Consider the following 22,471-nt stretch of genomic DNA (forward strand, 5'->3'; position numbering starts at 1 on the left):
TTACTTTACTTATCAGTGACGAAAAATTAATCACATTCAAGGCCAAACAAAATAAATACAATGAATATTTGTATTGATAGAAACTACATTCCAGAATCCAGAATGGATTTTCGGCCGACTGACGCAATTTTTACAATTTCCGATGTTTTTCTTCAATCTATTTACAGCCGTGGATCGCAGCCTTTTATAATATGTAAGTTTTATCATTAGCGGCTTAATCATTAAGTTCTGACTATACAGTAATGAAAATATAACCTTACCTTGCCGAGTTTTTCTATAGGTACTAGAGAGGTTGTTTGGTTTTCATTCTTTTCCTGGTGGCCTTGCAGTTCGCCGCTGGAGCCCGATCGAGCACCTCTAGTTGACCCTCGGGGGGTACTGGCACCACTTCCACCGTCAGAGAAACCTTTTTCGTGGGTGTTATGGTTACCCATTTTTCACAGTACCATCTCTCTTCTTACTGAAATTAGTCACAGCTGCTTCGAAACTCTTTTCTTTTTATCTTTAACACTAAAAATTCCAATATTGCATTTGTGTAATCAGCATGCACGTCATAAAAAAAAACTAAATGTCGGCTGTCGCATTTGTTTGATAGTTGATACCTTTTGACACTTGACAGTGACATTGGCTGCCATACTTAGTTTAATAAATTATTATTCTTTCCAGCTCTGGGTTCTAGTTCTTTAAATTGCCATATTTAATGTAACAGACAATTCACAGACTATATCCATAGTTAAAAATATAATAATTCATTGAATTGGATTGTAATATTGATATATACATTTAGTATTTTATAATTGAGATATTGACAGTTACAATAAGATTAATTACTATTATGAAATAATACAATTAATAAATAGAAAATTTACAATTAAGTTAATATGGGCACATGACAAAGAATAAAATAAATTAATAATTACTAACGATTCATCAATCGTTTTAAAGGAATGTATGTGTATTGTTTAAGATTACCGAATTTGTTCTTTGTCCAGTGTGATAATGTGTGTGATAATTTTTAAAATAAAAAATACGTGTGGCACTCGGTGTCTCCCGCGGTAAAGCTATTGCATAGCATTTTTTATTAATTTGCAATTATAATTTTTTTTATTTTTTATTTATGCACTACTTTTTTTTCTTTAATATTAATTTAAGTAACACTTTTTAAGTGTGGTTACCGATAAGAAAACTATTTTTTTTTTTATTGAACACATGACAAGGCGATAATGAGATTTGATAAAACTGCATTATCCTTACGGTTTAGCCCGCTACCATCTTATTTTGCATCATCACTTGCCACTAAGGAAAACCAAAAGCAACAACTAAAAAGTCGAAAAAAAAACAATACTGTATATGAATTTCAGTAGATATTATTTAATTGAATATAAAAAAAACTACTATTTTCTAAATAAATAAAATATTTTTGTCCACGCTACGTCATAATATTTAAGTATTGCGCGGGTCAGTACTCAGTACTCACTACTCAGTGTCTAATAAATCGTACGACGCAAGTGGCCAGTGTCTCGCTAACGGACATCTACCTAGTTTTAATGTAGTCAAGTAGTGAATTTTGTGTCAAGTGATGAATGGTATGGTTCTTATTATTGTAAATAAAACTAACTTGTTTGATCGTGGTGTTGAATCTGTAAAGTGACAATAATGATGGCGTACTAGGTAGAAGAAACAATAGGTATGGACTTAAATCTCTGTTTTTATTATAGATACATGATAAACGCACAGAGGAAAAACGGAACAGAGGCAAATCTTCATATAAGCGCGCTACGATAGGTACACTACTACAAGCTTGAGGCGTGTGTGTGCGTGAGCACAGGCGATACGTCGCGTACGGAGAGAAATTGGCAGTGAACGAAAAAAGCATAGAAGCATTTCTCGTACTCAAAAATAGCGTAACGGAAACTATCCCGTGGTGGGAGGGGCTTATAAACTGTACCGCAAACGAATCTAGTTGACTCGCGACATTCGTGCGTAGTGGCGGCTAAACGAATTGCGTAAAAATAGATTTTAATAATTCAAAATGCCTTCATATGTTGTGAAATGGTGTCGAAATCATACGGATCATCACCACAAGGATAGTGGAATAACTTTTCAATGGTGTTATGCCATATGTAGTTAACTACATATGGCATAACACCATCCGTAAGGATAATACGTAATTGTAATTATTTAGATTTTAGTATAGTTATCGGTGTACTTACGCGTGAAAAGTTATTCCACAAGGATAGTTGTGGTGATGATCCGTATGATTTCGACACCATTTCACAACACATGAAGGCATTTTGAATTATTAAAATCTAGTTTTACGCAATTCGTTTAGCCGCCACTACGCACGAATGTCGCGAGTCAACTAGATTCGTTTGCGGTACAGTTTATAAGCCCCTCCCACCACGGGATAGTTTCCGTTACGCTATTTTTGAGTACGAGAAATGCTTCTATGCTTTTTTCGTTCGCTGAATCTAACCTAATCTGGTTTTTTAAATGCATTTTGACCTAGGTATATGGTAATTATTATCTAGTGACATATAATTGTCTTTCCTTTTCGACGGGCTATAGGGAACGCCTAGGTCCGCTCCGCTCGGCTCTTAGTGGTTCTATAACTTTTTACCTAAATTCAAATTCAAATTCAAATTTTAATATTAAAGTTGTAAGTGTAGTCTTGTAAAATAAACAAATACCACTAAATATTTTAAATACATAACAAGTGCGGTGCTTTGGTTCCGCAGAACACAGTAAATAAACCGTTGGTCAAATAGGTATGTTACTATCGTAATAAACAAACCAACAAAGAAATGACAAATAAAAAAACGGTAGATTGATTGTAGAAAATTTATTAAATAAAATACTTAAAGCTAATTCTTCTTAAATTACTTAAGCTAATTCTTTGAATTGAACAGTAAAGTAGAATATCACAGTTAAAAATATATCAACAAATGAAAAAGGAGAAAAGGTCGATGTTCCTTTTTTTAATAAGGAAACATAAATATCCTATTATAGGTATTTTAGGCAGTCTGACGTTTAGGCCTAATAAATATGCATCCTGTTTTAAAGCTGTTTATTGTATACATTCCGATTCAAACTCTATGTCATCTAGGAAGTAAGCTGCGATTATAGCTGAATAGGCAGTTTTTTTTTAAATGTTTTGTAGACGAGCGCTTGACTGCAATCAAAACTGATGGTAAGTAATGATGCAGCCTAAAGTGAAGCGCGCTTGCCTAGAAGATGCCTATCCTTGATTTGAAGGTACTCATACTGTAGGTACTGGGGAAAATCGAAGCTAGCAGGGCGTCCCAGATCCTTACGGTGCGAATCACAAACAAAGATGCAAAGCGCTTCGTACGCGTCCGAGGTGTATCGACCACGTTGGGATGCAGATCCTTACGGTGCCTCGCGGTTCGATGGTAAAAAGGTGGGGGTAAAAGATCAAACAGTTCTCGAGCACACTCTCCGAAATATTATTCAATTAAACTATATTCTATCTTATAGAATACTAGCTGTTGCCCGCGACTTCGTCTGCGTTTGATTTTATTTTTTGATTTGGCATTCAATTTGGTTATAGTTCTAAAAAAAATTAAAGTATTCAGTATCGCTAAGACTTTAATGAGGGGTTTGCTGTCGTCCGCTGAGGAGTTCTGTCCTCTATCTCCAACCACATTCATCAGATCTACACAAAGTTTGGGCAAAATTAAATACATAGTATAACCTCTATCAAACACTTTCATCCCTTCTCACAAAGGAACCGAGGAAAGTCGGATAAAAATACGTACGTACGTATCCTATATTACTTCTAACACTTCCAAGAATATGTGTACAAAGTTTCAAAAGGATCGGTTAGATAGTTTTTGCGTGAAAGCGTAACAAACAAACTTACATTGACATTTATAATATTAGTAGGGATAGGGATAGGGATAGGTATAGTTTAATTGAATAGAGCGCATCGCGAAGTTTGAGAAATCATAAAGTTTGAATCTGAATGTACTTAACCACTACTTACGACTGATTTTTATTTTATAAAACAGTAACGCAGGCTGTATATGAACGGATAAAAACCAGCTATGAAACAAGATACATTCGATCTTATTTACTGTGGTAACTTTCGTAAATGTTTACAAATCCCGTCTTGATATTATGATATATATGCGAAGTAGGCAAGAACTGCTGATTTTTCACGCATAAAAGACACTTATGCCCGTTTTCACTAAACCAAGAAATCGCGTAAATCGGATACCTAGTGATTTAGATGATTCCTAGAGAACAAAAAACGTTTCACGAACTCTTATGTGATGTCTAACGACGTTCGGCGCCGTTTAAAGTTACAACACCGATTCAGCAGATCGTAAAGTTTAGGGGACTCGTAAACTGACACTTGACAGATTAAAATAAATATAAATTCAGTTTTTCTTCTATAAAAATAACAAACCTTGTGGCAAGAACCATAGACAAGTTAGGTTATATGAGTTTCCTAGTTAAAATCAATTAAAAAAGGTTAATATATTCCTAGTAATCTTCTTTGATTAACTAGCAACATTTCGCGGGTGTAAAGTGAGACGTGCGCGGGGCGTTTTCACTGTTTTTGCACTGCATAAAAAAATGGCTGTATGCTCTTAATTTAATGGTAAAAAAAAAAATTACTTTTGTAAGTTATAGAATGTAGCATAATTATCTAGCGATAACATTTATACGGAATTGTATGGTAAGGGTTACCTTGAAATGCCTGTATGCAAACATAGCTTTAAGAATTGTTCTAAATAAATAACTTTCTCACTCCTGAAGAATAGCTTTTATATAAAATCTACAATAAATACTAAGTACCTACCCAGTTCTTGTTATGTACCCAGTAAATAAAGTTCAAAGTAAAAGCGTTTTGATATTGCTAATATCAAGATAGCAATACAAAACAGTGACTTTGTGACCGTGACCGATTGCCGATGTTTCCAACAACTGTCTGTCTGTTCGTTTTGAAAGTGATACCATTTAACCCAGTAAATAATTATACTTTCGGTACGGAACCCTCAGTGCTTTAGTTTGACTCGCACTTTTCTTAAGCTTAATTAAATTAGGAATAGTTATTATTATTTAATGTATTTACATTAACGCTATTAAGGCCTTCGCACACCATATCGACTTGACGCCATTATTACACGACTTAAATAAGAGCATGGAAAACTTGACCTAATCTCTCCGACATAAAGTAGGTTGTTGTAAAAACTGAGTAGATACTGGACGACGAGTGGACAAAGCGTTGCCCACTCGTAACCACCAGCCAGTGAACCATGGCGTGCACAGGGTTTATGGCAAGTTAGGCATAGTGCAAGTAGATGCCATAAAAGGAATTAGATAGAAGCAGGCGTTACTTTGCGGAAATCTATGATAAGTATATTATGAAAGTTAAGTTTAATCTGCTATACTTCGCGAAAAGCAGGAGAATCTGTTTGTTATAATTTATAATTTCTACAATACTATCTACTCCACACCAAACAGATCTTCGGCTCCTCATCATCGTTATCATCATCTGCAGCCTATTTACGTCTCATTGCTGCGAGCTGGACACGCGACGGTTTAAGAGTGGAGACCCACGACGCTACTCCAATGTGGGTTGGTGGGCTATAGCGACTATTTTCATAAGATAGTTATTAAGAACCAGGTTCAACAGCTTCGCGTGCTCTCCGAGACACGGGGGTTGACACCGACAATTCCCTGACTCCGGGCTGGGACTTAAAATTCTTTAACTCGAACCTTGGTCCTCGGGGTCCGTAGTTAAACACGCTAACCACTAGACCAATGATTCGAGTTCCACATACCCTTCCAGAAATGAACTTTATTCACTAATTTCCGAAAGGGTAAATGCATATACCTACCAGCGTGATAAAAAGGGGTTGAAACGGTGTTGAGTCAACGAATGCGCGAAGGCCTTTGGTTTCCACCACTCTATTACCCGTACACCGTTTTACAGTTTTGAGTTCTAGCCCCTTTGAGCCACTTACTTAAGATTTTAGAATACAATGTATCACATAAATACGGTTTGTAAAAACTTTTGTGTTGGCAGCTCGACGAAAACGTACAGCGGAAACGACGTCACATACGTCATGAATATGGATACTAAAGAGTGTCCTCCCTGAAACGAAAAAAAATCCGATTAATACTGAAAAAAAAAAACTTTTTTTTCTTACTCCCGGAGGAGAACCTTTTAATTATTAAAAACCTTTAATTTAATACACTTAACGTTGGCTGAACAGGGCGCTGCAGGTTTCGGTGCGATGTCGCGTAGAAACCGGTAAGGGGTATGACTACCATTATCCCCAACAGGTTAGCCCGCTACCATCTTAGACTGTATCAACAGGTGGTGAGATTGCAGTGAAGGGCTAACTTGTAGTTGAATAAAAAATACTTACAATTTCAAAGAAGGACGTTCTCGCAAGGTTGGTCTTGACCGCTAGCAGTGAGAGGTTGTAGGTCCAGTGTATGAGCAGCACCGACAGAGACATCCTGCCAAGGATTTGCCAGGCGCGCCACGAGAGTATCCGCCACCAAATACCTGCGACACAATACATGACAATATGTAATACGACATATCTCTATGTAATACTAATATATACTAATACTAGCTGTCCCCGCGAATTTAATTTCGACTTAATATTTTTTACATCACAATGTCTTTGTAAACTCATCTTACTCCGGATTATCGTAACTCTCTAACGGTCACATCAGCCGTTCTACGTTTATAGACAACATGACGTGCGCTGTCAGTTATGTTTTATTGCTAATGAATGAAGATTATTGTTTGGATTTTAAATTTTTTTTTTTTTGATAAAAAAGACGGCGCGTCAAAGTTTAGAGTGAATACGGCCTGTCAAAGTCACTCTAGCGGAGCGTCGCGTTTATGGTAGCGGGGAAAAGGATCGCCATCTTGTTTTTCTCGAGAGGCGGGAAGAACCAGCGCGCCGTTTTTGCGTCGAATCGCTGTTTGTTAACTTAAACAAATTATTTTATGATAGTCTTTATTGAAATACTGATAATTAGTAATATTGATTGAAATAATAATTATTGTTATATAATCCATACTAGAGGAATATAATAATTTTGTGTTTGTACTGACTTGTGTTGTTATTTTAAAAGAAGAGTTGTTAATTTAAAATAAGTTCAGAAATGAGTTTCGAAGAAGGCCCTTCTGCGCTTTTAAATATTATATTTTAATACTTATTATCCTTTTTCGGACTAACAGAAATCAAACAAATAAAAAATAATGAAAATCGGTCCATCCGTTCTCAAGTTATAAATGGTGTAACTAACACGACTTTGTTTTATAAAAAAAGATGTATATATATTATATATTAGTGTTTTTCCCTATACTTGGAGCCTATAGTTATCAATTTTATAAATTTAAAATATATATATAAAAAAAAAATCGGAACCGACCGTATTTGAACCTGCGACTCAATTAAGCTACGGCTTTGCTATACACATTTTAAATTCATAAAATTGATAATTCTTCCCAGTGTAGGTAATAGCATTAATAAAAACACATAAAAATTATATAAAAGCAATGTGTAATCTTTTGTTCAAACGCGTCTCATTGTAATATGAACCTTTGAGAAAGTAGATCGAAACTGCAACTTTTCCTACTAGATGGCGCTACAGTCGCTATAAGACTGGTATAAAAGACATATGCTTATTTCGGCATCGACGGTAGGAGAGCCGTAGCTTAGTTGGTAGAAGCGCTCAGGCCGCTATAGCCAGGGAGTCGCAGGTTCAAATCCTGTCGGTTCCGAAAACTTTAATATCCATTTTAAATTTATAAAGTCTCTTAAGATCGAACGTTTAAACCTCTAGGTTACCGAGGTTGCCATATATTACTTAATGATGATACACAATTAAAAGAATTCCAATAGCCAAGGTCAGTGCATATATAAGTAGTAGGTAATTAACACTCTCACCGCCATACTTATTTAAGGTTTTTCTAGCGCAGCAAGCCCTGTGGGCGGCACGCCTACCATGCGATTTCTTCCACCTATCGCCACGTCCGATTTTAAATAACTTGTGTAGCATGCCATGTGGGCTATCGGCGGGATACGTCGTTGACTTTATCAGCAGGCCGTGGGGTCCGCTGTGATCCCACAAATTCATATTATTTTATAGAGCTTGGCTTGCTAGATAAATATTCAAAGATGACTTCATTGATTAGTTCAGTTAAAACGCTACCCGTGAAAAAAAAATTGATGAAAATTGGACTATATTTAAAGTAATATAAGGATAAAAATTGAATGAGTAAAACTAGTATTAGAAAAATATTATTTATTATTTATTAATCCAAAGCAGTCAAAATCACAGTTATAAAAATCAAAATACGTAATAAAAAAACTAAGGATTAATTTGGATGTGGATTTCTGCGTAACATTGTCCACAAACACTAGGTTTAGTTGGGCATTCCAGGCACACTGTATTTACCTTTTTTGTTTGATCTCTGGCTTCTTTAGCTGATAGTCCAGCATCTCTGTTTTTTTTATAACAATGGATGCATCGTCGCCGAATAAGTCTTCCTCTATGATCAGTAAGTGTTGATTTACTGAATTTATGTTGTATTTGCCGCCTTGGCAAACTACCCACTGAGTTCGAACTGGAAGTGATTCCCAACATCTGCAAGCAGAGATTCTCTCTGAAATCCGTTATGGTGTACTTCTTGCTACTAAGCTGCTTATGAGTTTTGTAAATTATAAAAGCGTTTGTGACAGCAGTCGAAAATAACAGTTCTATGGCTAGCTTCTGGAACCAACGGATACTTCTTCTGGCAGGATTGGCATAGCTTGCCATTTGATCTGATAAATCTATGGAGCATTTGTGTTTGTTATAATCAGCAATCAGGGTAGGTTTCATAACTTTCTTGTTACGGTTCCTTTTGCTCGTAACAGTAACAAAACCAACAGAGTGTTTTGTCGACAAAGCTAAAACATCACGCTTGTCCTTCCATTTGAGTATAAGAATACCGTCATTGTTTTCTAAAGCGATCATTTCACCTTTGTTCAATTTTTCTTGAACAACTTTTTTCGGCAATCCTTTCCTGTTTCTGCGTAATGTACCAATCAGATGCGTATCGTTTTGCAATAATTGTTGCGCTAAGTCGACGCTGGTATAATAATTATCCGTCACCACACTCCTGCCTACCCCTAGGTAAGGTTGACATAGTTTCATTACTACATTCGTAGGTGTATTGGTTTGCCCGCTTGAGTTTTTACCTTCGTAAACGATAAGGTCGTACGTATAACCGTCATCATCACAGACTTTAAAAAGTTTGATCCCATACTTGTGTCTTTTGCCAGGAATGTACTGCATAAATTTTATACGCCCTCTGAAAGCTACCATGGTCTCGTCCACAGTGATATATTCTCCAGGTGTTTTGGCATTTCGAAATGTGGCTGTGAGTAACTGCACCAAACGTCTTATCTTTATAAGACGGTCTGTATTTGATGCATGGAAAAAACTGTCTTCAAAATGCCAACATCTCAATAACAGCTCGAATCGGTTTCTACTCATAGCTTGGCGAGCTATTTCGTTTTTATACAGTTTTTTATTGCTCCAGTAGTCGCTAATTTTAGGTAATTTATTGAGTCCCATAAAAATCAGCAGGCCCAAGAATTTTAAAATTTCTTCTTCAGTACAGTCTGTCCATTTGGCAAGTCTCATGTTGCGTGTGACAACTTTAAGTATTTTTACCTTATTAGCATAACAATTGGTCATTTGCACCATAAGATCCATAATATCTTGGTTTAAAAATAATCGAAAAATATCAAGTTCCCTGTTACAATTGTTAGAAATATTAATACCTGGTTGTATATCCAATGGAAACCTCTTTTGTCGCGATCCGTTAGGTTGATGCCAGTCAGGTCGCGGTGGCTCCGGGGGCACTGGTGTGCTTTCGTGCAGAAGTGAAACATCGTCTTGAGATAAACACGAGTCGCTGCTAGTCGAATTAGATCCATCCCATAATGGCGGCGGTTGATAGTCCGAATCAGAGTCACTAAAATCCGACATTGCAAAAATGCGCGCCAAAAGTCTTTCTCCGCAGGCTAGGTGGGCGGCGCGCGGTCAACTGACCTAATTACACGGGTGGCGTGCCTTATAACTTTTTGACAAGTTATGACAAGTAAATATAACAGCAAATTTGGCGCGCTAATTTTGGTATGCCGGCCGCCCACGTGGCTTGCCAGTTAAAATTTAAAAAACAATATTGGCTCGTTACACTCAAATTTACGTGGGCGGCCAGCAGTCCACGTGGCGGTGAGAGTGTTAAATATTTCTTTGAATATGGTGTTACTATTCTAAGAAGTAGGTGTTTTTTTTCCAAAGGCTGATACATAGCGGATATAATTAATACTTGTTTGTAAATAACTCATTACAATTATCAGTGTATGTTATGTATATATGATTAATCCAGAAATATATGTATGACTACATGCACTGTACTCTTCCACCGAGTTAAATTGATGATGTTGTATCTGGGGGCGTACTACCATCTCCTGGGAGTTTAGTATGTACATACCCTCACTTAGCGCAATATTATTTAAATATTATTATCGTCACAGATTAAGGAAAATACAGAAACCGTGTACACGAGTAATATTGAAGCATAAAAAAAAACTCCACTTTAGTAGTGTTTCTAGAACAGGCGGTTATTCATTTCATTACGTTTTGCAGTTAGTTGACAGTAATTATTTTCTGAAAATTAAGCTTAATTTGCTAACGAAAAGCAGGAGAATGTGTATAGGTGTTAAGACGTAACAATTATTCATTGTAAAGTCAACATCTCCCGAGGATGCTCCGGTTTCTGAGCGAAACGTGCGTAGAGGGTACATAGCCGAAGATTTGTTTGGTGTGGAGTATAAATCGCGGATTATAGCAAATTAAGTTTAATTTTCATAATATATTCGCAAAATAACGCCTGCATCCAGGTAATGTTCTTAAAATGGGAAAAGTTTGTGAGTGAGACGTTCGCGCGGCGTTTTTACTGTTCTTGGACACAATGCACTGCATGCAATAACGGCTGAATGTGGATTCTGCATGTTCTTAACTCTGTGGTTATCGTCTAGTTACAGGAATATAACTTTGAAATTTAGGACGTCAAGGTAAATGATTTAAACTGTTATTTTTACGTTTGAAACAAGAGATGACACATTGCTTTTTTATAATATATATATATATTTTTTTCCTTTATCATTGTTTATTCAGCCCTTAACTGCAATCTCTCTAAGTGATGAATGAATGAATACACTTTTATTGTACACCAATTAAAGAAGTAGGTACAGATATATGAGAAAGAGAGTAAAATTTAATGGCCTTATCGCTACATAGATGATGCAGTCTAAGATGGTAGCGGGCTAACCTGTTAGAGAGTACGCCATATATATAAACCGTACCCCTAATCGGTTTCAATATCACATCGTACCGGAACGCTAGATCGCTTAGCGGCCTGTCCTTGTCGGCAGGACGGTAATTAACCACAGCCACTCCACCAGACCAGACCAGAGAAAATTCAGAAATTATAAATTCCCGAATTCAAAGCGAGCTTTTAGGAAAATAATTATGGCAAAATAAGTAAGCTTTCTAAAGTTTTTGCTTTTTTTGTTTAATTTAATTTTGTTGTATAATTTTCGCTTAGTACTTAATTCCAAAGCAATTGTGGTTAATTTTATCGTTTATTTATACATTAAATAAGTTGTGGAAATTTCATTGGTTTATGTGATATAAAAATACGGCATTATGTGTAATAGTACTGTTTGTTTCCCTTGAAAAGCTAATAAATAAATAAAAAAAATACCCTGCCGGGGATCGAGCCCGGGACCTCCCACTAAAATCCACAGCGCCCACCACTGCGCCAAGGCGGTCGTCAAACGATGAATATGGAGGAAGTTTACTATGTTGAGAGCAGTGGCGTGCATAGAGGGTATGCACAGGGTATGCAGATGATATAAAATGAAAATATCCAGTACTCGTTGTAAAAAACGTAAGGATAGGCATTGTAAGAGTTATGAAAAGCCTACTCTTAAATATTTATAACTCGTACTGGAGATTTTCTTCGTTTTATATCATCTGCATACCCTGTGCATACCCTCTATGCACGCCACTGGTTGAGATTGGTAAAGGGATGTCACGGTCAGTACTTACGGTCAAGCCTATAGAAGAATCCAATCATCGCGGTGGAGACGAGTACGCTGAACACAGGTCGCTCCAGGGTTGTGAACAGAGTGACCAGGAACTTGGACTCGCAGTTTTTCAGCAGAAACCCTCCCATGATCCATAAGAACATACCCGGCACCGTCATACGATAGATTATTCGGAAACACTGAAATAAAGTAAAATCGATTTATATTTTTTTTCTTCTATTATGAAAATTAAGCTTAATTTGCTATACTCCGCGAAAAGCAGGAGAATCTGTGTGGTGTAATTTATAATTTCTTCAATCCTTATACTCCACACCAAACAGATCTTCGGCAATATACCCTCTACACACGTTTCGCTCCGAAACCGGAGCATCCTCAGGAGATGTTGACTTTACAATGAATAATTGTTAAGATGACAATTATTCATTGTAAAGTCCTCTACGCACGTTTCGCTCCGGTATATTGCCTATTGTATTGGATATATTGCCTATTGTATTGGGTAGAGGGTAGATCTGTTTGGTGTGGAGTATAAGGATTGAAGAAATTATAAATTACACCACACAGATTCTCCTGCTTTTCGCGGAGTAAATTAAGCTTAATTTTGATAATATATCATGGATTTCCGCAAAGTGACGCCTGCTTCTATCCAATATTTTTTTCTTCTTCCCATAGGTCGCTTGTACTTATAAAACGGTGAAACCCGATAAAGGCAACAGTAAACAAATTTTATGTTTTAAGAAGTTTTGTTTATTTATAAATCTTAAATGCAATGTTTTTTTATATACTTAATCTAGAACTCTGCGTTCTAACTATTTTTGGCCTAAATAAAGTTTATTATTATTATTATAGATGTCCCACCAGCACGGCTAGCATGGGCAGGAGACAATTATATCCCAGGGGAAAGGATATAAATTTATCTTCTCCCACAGCTTCATCAACTCACTGGCGCACAAGTTGAAACAATATCCAAATAATATATGTGTATTAATAAACTTGGGTAAACTTCTTCTTTTCCATATTCCAGTGATTTAGCAGGTGGGCACGTTAACTATATCCCTTGTCAGGGGATTTAATCGGGGGATATAATTTTTATCTCATACAAACATTATATACCCCGATTATGTCCCCAGACAGGGGATATAATGAACGTGCCCACCTGCTAAAGCACGGGAACATGGAAAAGGAGAAGTTAAGTTACACCCGTTTATTATTACACATATATGATATGGATGTTATTTCCACTTGTACGCCAGTGCTCTGACAGTTGATAAAGCTGGGAGAAGATACATTTTTATCCTTTTCCCGGGGAGATAATTATCTCCTACCCATGCTAGCCGTGCCGATGGTACCTGAGTGGAAAACCATCGTTTATAAACAGCAAAACTTCGCAGGGCATGTAACCTGTCTACATGTAACCTGTAACATGTAACATGTTACATGTCAATCTGAGGTGTAGGTGTTTAGCCTCATGTGCCCGTAATTACACCGGCAACTACGCCCCTCAAACCGGTACACAGCAATGCTGATGGGGGCAGCACTAAGCATGGTAGAAAATCCCAGGACGGGCTCTGGCGCAAAAAGCTCCACCATTACCATCGCAGGTGATATATATATATAAAAAAAGTTTACGTAGGATATTTTTTACTATACTAGCTTCTGACCGCGACTTCGTCTGATCTTTAACAATTTTTAATCTCACCTCGGGAACTATTTGAGAGATTGGTATAGAAAGTACATGTCCTTTTCCATGGCATAGCTGACATGCGTACCGAATTTCATAGCTGTCTGCCCGCGGCTTAGCTCGTAAAAAATGTTTCATCTTCCTCGACAAATTCTTAAGGAATTAGGATAAAACGTAGCCCACGTTCTTTTCCATTTCAAAGGCTACATGCATACCAAATTACATCCAAATCCGTTCAGCCGTTTTTGCGTGATTTAGTAACAAACATCCACACTTTCACAATTACAATATAAGTAGGATAGTAAGATTTATATTAGTCTATGCGTATAACATTTTAGTAAATAATGACTTACAGTGCTCTTGTGTAGGTCATACTCGTTCTTTCTCATCAGGTAGTAGACGAAGGCCAGTAGTAGGCCCAGGATACCTGCGGGTGCACTGCTCCAAGGAGCTGCGTACAGCCAATTAAAGGACGGCTCGTCTATGTACTGCCAGCGAATCGATCTGTTAAAAACAACATAGAAATTTAAATAAAAAAGTTAGAAGTTTTACTTCTTAGGCCTAACAAGATTAAAATCTTTTAATTTTTTTTATCTTAGGTACGCCTTATTCTACGTTTGTAGAATAAGGCTTACCTAAGAAAGCGTAGCGTAGGCGTAAAGAAAATTACACTAACAATAAAAAAAAGAGAAGGTAGGTTTAATACATTGAAAGTTTTATTATGACGCATTATCTAGTTATCTCATACACAGTGGCGGTACTACCATACAAGCCGAAAAGCCGGGCTTGCATTACAATAAATATCTCTTTTAAATTTTTCTTGACTATTCCGAAATGAAATTAACAAAATAATCAAAACTTGATAGCAATGAGGATATAAATACAATGTTTTAACTTTTGCTTAATAATGTAGTATACTCTTTGTCTACTTTACTGCAAGCACTATGTTACTCTGGCAGGTAGTCTCTGTGGTAGCAACCAGCCGAACGGCGCGGCGCCGCGCCGAACTATCACTGTCGCGCTCTTCGCGTGTCTTCGTACACGATCGGACGCCCCGCTTTGTCTCGCTCACACTCATTTGCTTATATGGGGCTTTTATTTTACTGCTCTCATAGAAATTTCAATATATTTAGCAGAGACAATCTAGATTTTTTAATAATTTAGTATGGAGATCAAATGCCAGGTTGCGAGTTGAAGTTAGTGAAGATAACTAGCGAGCGAATTGAAACAACTTCACGCGTGTTATTGTTTGCGTTACAACTAGTTGACACTTGACAGATTCATTATTATTGATTAGTAACTACTTAGTTAGGAGTTTATTATTGTTTTTTTGAGTTGAATAGTGCATTTTACTGGTTTGTTTTCTTAAAAATTATAGTAAATATTGTTAAATATGAGCTCAATTTGTGTGCAAATTGTTTCTATGGCGAAATCAAAAAAAAAATTGGCGAACAACAGGTAAATTTTTGCATATTTTTTTTCTAATGAAAATAATAGTTGGAACGCGGCTAGTTACGACATAATTTACCAGGCATGATAAGAATTAAAGAGAGCCGAACTCAAAGAAACACTTGGGATTACTATGATTACTTTTTAATTTTGGCAAACATTGCATAGAACTTCTTCATCATAATTCGCGTGCTGACCCTAACCGTAGTGTTTTTCAAAGATTTGTTGATATGGTTTGTCATTTAGAACAACAAGAATGGTGACTTAGAGATCATGACGAGTTAAATTTGTCCTTTAGGTAACTGGGGATGCTCAAATTCAAAATTCTAGGAACGCCACTGCTCATACAAGACCACGAGATTTTTTTACAATTGAATCAATTAAATCACCGGAATGAGCATGCAAACTTTGACAATTGAAAGTGTAAACTGTCAAACCTTATAGCTAACTTCAGGGTGCCGGTGTACGCGCGCATCGTAAAAAGTGGACGATGTATTCCCCTCTCACTCGGTTTCGCCTGTTAAAATCGTGTAACCATCCATGTTCTTGCGCAATTACATAGTTTTATTTCACTCCCATGATTTTTTTCTGTATATAAATTACGGAAATAACTTCAAAAAACTCATTATCATCAGCTTTTCCAACCCATTACTGGCCATTTTGGGCCGTAGTCCACAGTGTTGGCCTAGTCCGGATTTGTAGACTTCACATACACTTGAGATCATTATGGAGGCACGCGGGCTTTCTCACGTTGTTTTCCTTCACCGTTGAAGCGAGTGATATTTTATTAATAAACACGGACTTTCGGCTGATAATATAAATAAAATAAATAAATACTTATTAATATACATATAAATACCCAGATACTGAATAACATTCAAGTTCATCACACAAACGTTTTCCAGTTGTGGGAATCGAATCCACGGCTTTAGACCCAGAAAGCAGGGTCGCTGCCCACTGCGATCCGCCGATTATTACGAAAATGAAGTGTCATTTCCAAAATAGATTAATTATTACGCTATTAAATATAGGTAGTCGACTGGGCTAAATCTTCAGGGCTACAGCGTGCCATAGCTACGGCGTAAAGCTAGTCAAAGTAATTCCAGGGTAAAACTTACTCAGGTTTCCCAAGGAACAGTATAGACAGGTCCCAGTGGTAGGCTATCGCGAAGTTTGCCAACACCGACACTATGAAGAGTCCGGATAACACTTTGATTGCTGTGTAAGGCCGACGTATTAGCATGATTAGCAGCGCAGACGTGATTACGTAGGCTTGCATGTCCACTGCCAGGAACCTGAAATAGGACACAGAATTTAGAACAAACAGAAGCCGTGTGCACGACTAATACGAAAGCATCAAAAACCAATCCATTTTAGTGTGGTTTCTATATTCAAATTCAAAATTTCTTTATTCATGTAGGCCTATCACAGGCACTTATGAAGCGTTCATACATATTTGTTTACATAATTGCAACGGTATGGTGATAACTTCGTTCGCCAACTTAAATCTAAAGCTACGAGGGTTCCAAACGCGCCCTGGTCTAAGAAGAGCCACAACAAACAAAGCCGGGTAAATTTATTTTTTTGTTATCACCATCTTCCAGTAAATTTAAATTAAGCTATGAAGCTAGAGCAATTCACACCCAAGCTTTTTTATCGTTTAAATAATCCTTAATATTATAATAGGATTTTTCTGTAAGCTTACGTTTTATATAAACTTTGAACTTATTGAGAGACATCTCAAAGATTTCATTTGACACAACACACACACAACAACGAGTTTATTTTTGCTTCTAATATTTATATTGTTACAGTGCATTTTCTTTTTAAATTTTGATATATTTTTATGGACATAACTTAAATTTTCATATATGTACTGACTATCCACCGTCATTATTTTAACTTCTTTATCCCTTAATGACTCTCTTGGGCCCATTTTATATATCGCACGAACAGCTCTTTTCAGCAGATAGAATCTATATCAGCAGCATTACCCCATAATAAAATAACTAAAATAAACAAGCCTAGCAGTTTCTATGTTTGTCATATGACGAATCTTTTTTACCGCGCATATGTATGCTGCAGAACTAAGTCTGTTCGCTAAATTATTTTTATTAAAAACAAACGTTTCTTTTTATAACCTTTAGCAGTTGACAGTAATTATTTAAACTAATGTTCTAAATGTTCACTATAATATGAGCAAATGGGAAAAAGTTTGTGAGCTAGCTACATTGCCTATGTGTATCCCGGGTATATATAATCTATCTCGAATCCAAAATTCAGTCAAATTGGTTTAGTAGGTTTTGCGTAAAAGAGTAACAAACATCCATCCATAAAAACTTTTGCATTTATAATAAGTAGGATATTCATAACAACTTATAATATACAGATAAACACTTGAAAAACATTCATGTTCATCACACAAACATTTACTGAGAGATTTTTTAGGTCAGATCGTCCGCGATACTTAAGCAAGATCTTCAAGAGTCAGCTGCCCTCCTCTGCCCCCATGGCTTTGCTTCTTCTTGCCGCGAAGCCGCTTTTATGTGTTGCCGGTATAAAGGGCGTGGATGCCGGTGTAAATACAGACACACAAGGCTTAAAACCTACGCCTCAGGTTGAGGGACACGGGGCATCACTTTGTGAGACGTGTACCTTGCATGCCCTGCGAAGTGTTGCTCTGTTTATAGGTGAGCAATAGGCGGCCGAGTGGCGCAGTGGGCAGTGTCCCTGCTTTCTTTGTCCATGTGAGTTCGATTCCCACAACTGGAAAAATGTTTGATGAATGCTTTACAGTATCTGGGTGTTTATCTGTAGATTATAAATATTTATATAAATTATTCGTAATAAAAAACACAAGCTACGCTACGACTGTGGAATGTGATAACAAAAAAAACCTGGCTAAGTTTGTTGCGGGCTTTTCTTAGACCTGGGTGCGTTTGGAACCCTCCTAGCTTTAGTTTTAAGTTTTCACCATCACCAAACATTAGTGTTAACAAGTTAAATGTACGAACGCTTCATAAGAGCCTGTGATAAGGTCTACATGAATAAAATATTTTTCAATTTTTTATTAGAAATTTTGCTCACTTTGGGTCTAGATGGCGGTGTGTGTATCGCTGTAAATTATTATATATTTATTTAATAAATTCAAGGAAGAAGACAATTTGCATTAATTACGCTACCCAAGGTCTTTGAGTAGATGGGATCGTGTCTAACGGCTAGGCCTATTTTGGACCGGTTGTTACTATTATACAGATGTCACCTGAGAGCGGTTTTTTTTACCTGTTTTACGGTTGTAAACGACCATGGGGCGTAATAAATATATTTATAAAAATAATTTCGCTTCCGCATAAAACGTGTGTACCTACGCAAAACTTGAAAACTAGTCAAGTGTATTAACATGAAATTTTGATTATATTAGATTATGATCAGATTTAGATACATTTATTTTGAATTAACATATCGTTGGATTTCTGGAGTGTACATAAAGCGAAGTCAGATTCAGCTCATTGGATTAAATATGATACGTCGCTAAATGATAATTTTATGGCACCTTAGTCCCTCAGTCCTTTTGTGGGTATGCACAGAATTTAATTATAATGATGTTCTATACGTTGGGGAAACTTAAAAGTTTTTGAGCTAGCAATATTCCTCGTGAGTGAAGTCAACACACTGCATTCAATGATGCCTGAATGAGGGTTCTGTTAGTTCTTAATCCTACGGTTCAAAATATTTAAATAATTCTTAATCAGAAAGGTTAATAAAGGTTTATTAATATAAGTGGAAGCTCGAGAGAGGAAGAACGAGGTCGCAGTCCTCTTCTGCGACCTCTCAAAAGCATTTGACGTTGCGGATCATAACATCTTAAAAATGAAGTTACAGCACTATTGAATAGATGGTCCCGCTTTGGACCTACTAGTTGACTTTCTTTCAGAGAGAAAACAAACAGTTGTAAGTAAAGCCGGATCGTTAAAATCAATGAGCCAAACCGCATACAATGGCATTCCACAAGGATCGTCTCTGTCGAACCTTGCATTCACGCTGCTGCTGAATGACCTCCCTCTCGGTATAGAAAATTGTGAAATTTATATGTATGCTGATGACGTAGCAATTCTAATAACAGCATTAACGTTGGATGACCTTGAAAATAAATTAAACAGAACGGCTGAACTTACTTTTAAATGGTTTCTGACAAATGGTCTAGCCCTCAACATCACAAAGACACAGTTTATGCAATTTAATCTAGCCGGTCGGAAGCGTCGGTGCCTGTCTGTTTCCATTCAAGCCCAAAAAGTTGAGCAGGTCGATAAAGCTACTTTTTTGGGCTTCCAGATAGATCAAGGCTTAAAATGGAATTTGCATATCGACAAATTATGTGGCAAAATTTCTACAGCTTGTTTCGCTCTAAAGCGCGTTACACATACTTTGTCAGCAGAGGCAACGTATGCTTGCTACTTTGCTTCTGTTCAAAGCCTTCTTCAGTATGGAATTGATTTGTGGGGACGCGGTGCCGATTGGGAACGCGTCTTTAAATTGCAGAAGCGGGCAGTCAGGATACTTGCTCACGTATCGCAAGACACCCCAGCTCGACCCTACTTTATTAAACTAGGTATTTTAACGCTGCCTTGCCTACTCATTTATAATGTAGCAGTATACGTAGAGCAGCACAGAAACGAGTTTGACAAAAGGAGTCATTGTTACTTACGATACCCTCATAGACTTCTATCCAAATATCACAGCCTTAAAAAAACTACAAAGACTGTAGCAGGCATGGGCCCAGAAGTTTTCAATAGGATACCAGGTAAGAGATGCACCAAATAATAATTTATTTAGGAAAAAACTGAAGACTTGGCTTGTCGAGAAGGCTTTCTACAGTTATAATGAATTCTTGGATGGTAAAATATTGTGAAGATTGACTTTACTTATTTGTTATTATAGAATAATATTATAATGAATTTATAAAATTACAATATACATTTGCATGAGACAATTTATTATTGAATAATTACTTTGTGACGTATAATATTAATATTTATGAATAAATGACTATTGACTATTGACTATTGACTATAAAAAGTTGACTGTAAACACACGGTAAATTGAATTTTCTTTGTTACCCACACCATAAACCTAAGTCTTCATCGTGGGGTCCTATTTAAGTGGCATTTACTTTTTTATTTGTATTTATTAAAAAAAAAATCACGATGGTTTATCGCGTGCACTGCTGATTGGAAACATTTTGCAAACAAACTTCTTTGCTTACTTGTTGCACTTATTATTTTAATAATAATAAATGATTTTTCATTGTTTGTTTAATTAGTTCCTTACTGCTTTTTGTCATAGAGCGACAATTGGCACACGATTGCGTAAGGGTTTTCTCGATACAAACTTTGCACGCAGCTAACATATATTATTCTCATACATTATAATATATCTTTTATTATATTATTTTTAAAATGTTTTAATATAGAAATCGTGTAATAAATTGAATCACTGAGCTCAATTATAAACACAGTGGACTGTTGTCCATATACAAATGGCAGCAAAATTTGTCCCAATCTGTAGCATAACATAACATAAGAGCGTCTCTGGGACTAGTAATAGTATAGTGTTTTTTAGTAACTCTTATTTTAGTAATTTATCTATGCTCCTATTCTAATATTATAAAGAGGAAAGATTTTTTGTTTTATTTGTTTGTAGCGAATAGGATCTGAAACTACTGGACCTATTTAACAATAGAAAATTAAATTATCAGCAAGTAAGATAGGCTATATATATTTATTTTCATATCCTTAAGAAAATTGTGTATTTAATTTAAGAAATTATTTGGTGCGCGCAGAGGATACTATGATACAAAATAATCCGCAAGTAAATATATCAAACTATAATAGCTAAGCCCAAATAGTAGCTTTGCGAGATCGCCAATAATAACGTTGACTCGGAGGAACGCGAAATCGCTTAGCGGCACGTCTTTGTCGGTAGGGTAGCCACGGCCAAAGCCTCCCAACACCCACCAGACAAAATATCTGAAAAATATCGATGACCAGTTTGCCCAGCGTGATGATGGTAATGAAAATAGGTAAATGATTATAGGGAAACCCTCCCGTCGGAAGACGCCTTTAGTCGAGGAGTGGACTCGATAATAAAAAATTTAATTACCTATACGTTCTTTTTGGGCTAATTCACACTTCACGCGTCACAGACTGGAGGCAAAAACATAGATACATCAGAATATCAAGAGGTAATTAGAGGTCATTCATTATTTTTAAGTAACTTATGATCATTTTTATACACAACATGGTAAACTGGAAATAATGTTCTGTAGTTACCGTACCTAGACTTAATTCTCTGTTAGCATATATTACAAACCTGGGTGGTTTTCTGATGAAGTATTTTTTATTTTGGAAAAATTATGTAATAAATAAATAAATAAAATAATCAAATAAATAATCAAAATCATCAATTCAACCAGCTGACGGCCACTGCCGGGCATGGGTCCATTGTAGGGAGTTCCACAATCCACGGTCCTGGGCCGCTTGCCTACAGCGGCTCCCAGCGACTCGCCTGATGTCATCTGGCCACCTTGTTGGGGGCCGACCTACGCTGCGTTTACCGGTGCAGGGTCGCCATGTCAGCACCTTAAGACCCCAACGTTCATCGTTTCTCCGAGCTATGTGCCCAGCCCATTGCCACTTCAGATTCGCGACTAGCTGAGTTATGTCGGTGACTCTTATTTCTTCTACGGATATCCTCATTTCTGACCAGATAGAGGTCTTTGTTGTTATATAAAATGCAAATATATAAACGAGCGGTTTGCAACTCGCAAGTTTCCCAATCGGTCAACGTATAGCATAGGTATTTCAATCGTTATAGAGTTTTTTTATAAGGTTTTTGCGGTCTATGGCTACTTAGATTAATTTTGAATTATTAAAGTACTAGCTTATTTACCGTCCGTTATTGACTGTGATGCAGCGAACAGACACAAAAAATTATACAATTTTAATCTTACAAAGGCATCTTTGCAAATATAATATAGTTTTTCTTACATCCGTTTTGCTAATCAGCACGCGTGTTCGTAGAATGCTCTAGCTGATTTACATTATTATTCGTGTTTTTTCCACACACATATTCCGGTATAAACCTGACATCAAAGAACGGACCGATAAAAATAAACCTT

General features: G+C 36.6%; 2 protein-coding genes across 2 annotated transcripts in view; both read right to left on the reverse strand.

The window, feature by feature from the left end:
- The window catches only part of LOC120628026, a 28,328-nt gene extending 27,753 nt beyond the window's left edge, over nt 1-575 (reverse strand). The window contains exon 1 of the mRNA XM_039896210.1: nt 261-575. Coding sequence (XP_039752144.1) covers nt 261-434 — 174 coding nt within the window. The 5' untranslated portion in view covers nt 435-575. The remainder of the gene's footprint in view (nt 1-260) is intronic.
- A 4,900-nt stretch (nt 576-5,475) lies between these two features.
- The window catches only part of LOC120628009 (nose resistant to fluoxetine protein 6-like), a 43,899-nt gene continuing 26,903 nt past the window's right edge, over nt 5,476-22,471 (reverse strand). Inside the window, exons 8-12 of the mRNA XM_039896186.1 lie at nt 16,413-16,589; nt 14,199-14,349; nt 12,169-12,346; nt 6,405-6,547; nt 5,476-6,127 (exon numbers count right to left, since the gene is read on the reverse strand). Coding sequence (XP_039752120.1) covers nt 6,020-6,127; nt 6,405-6,547; nt 12,169-12,346; nt 14,199-14,349; nt 16,413-16,589 — 757 coding nt within the window. The 3' untranslated portion in view covers nt 5,476-6,019. The remainder of the gene's footprint in view (nt 6,128-6,404; nt 6,548-12,168; nt 12,347-14,198; nt 14,350-16,412; nt 16,590-22,471) is intronic.

The sequence above is a fragment of the Pararge aegeria genome, chromosome 12 (assembly GCF_905163445.1).
Source record: "Pararge aegeria chromosome 12, ilParAegt1.1, whole genome shotgun sequence".
In the NCBI taxonomy this organism is placed as follows: domain Eukaryota; kingdom Metazoa; phylum Arthropoda; class Insecta; order Lepidoptera; family Nymphalidae; genus Pararge; species Pararge aegeria.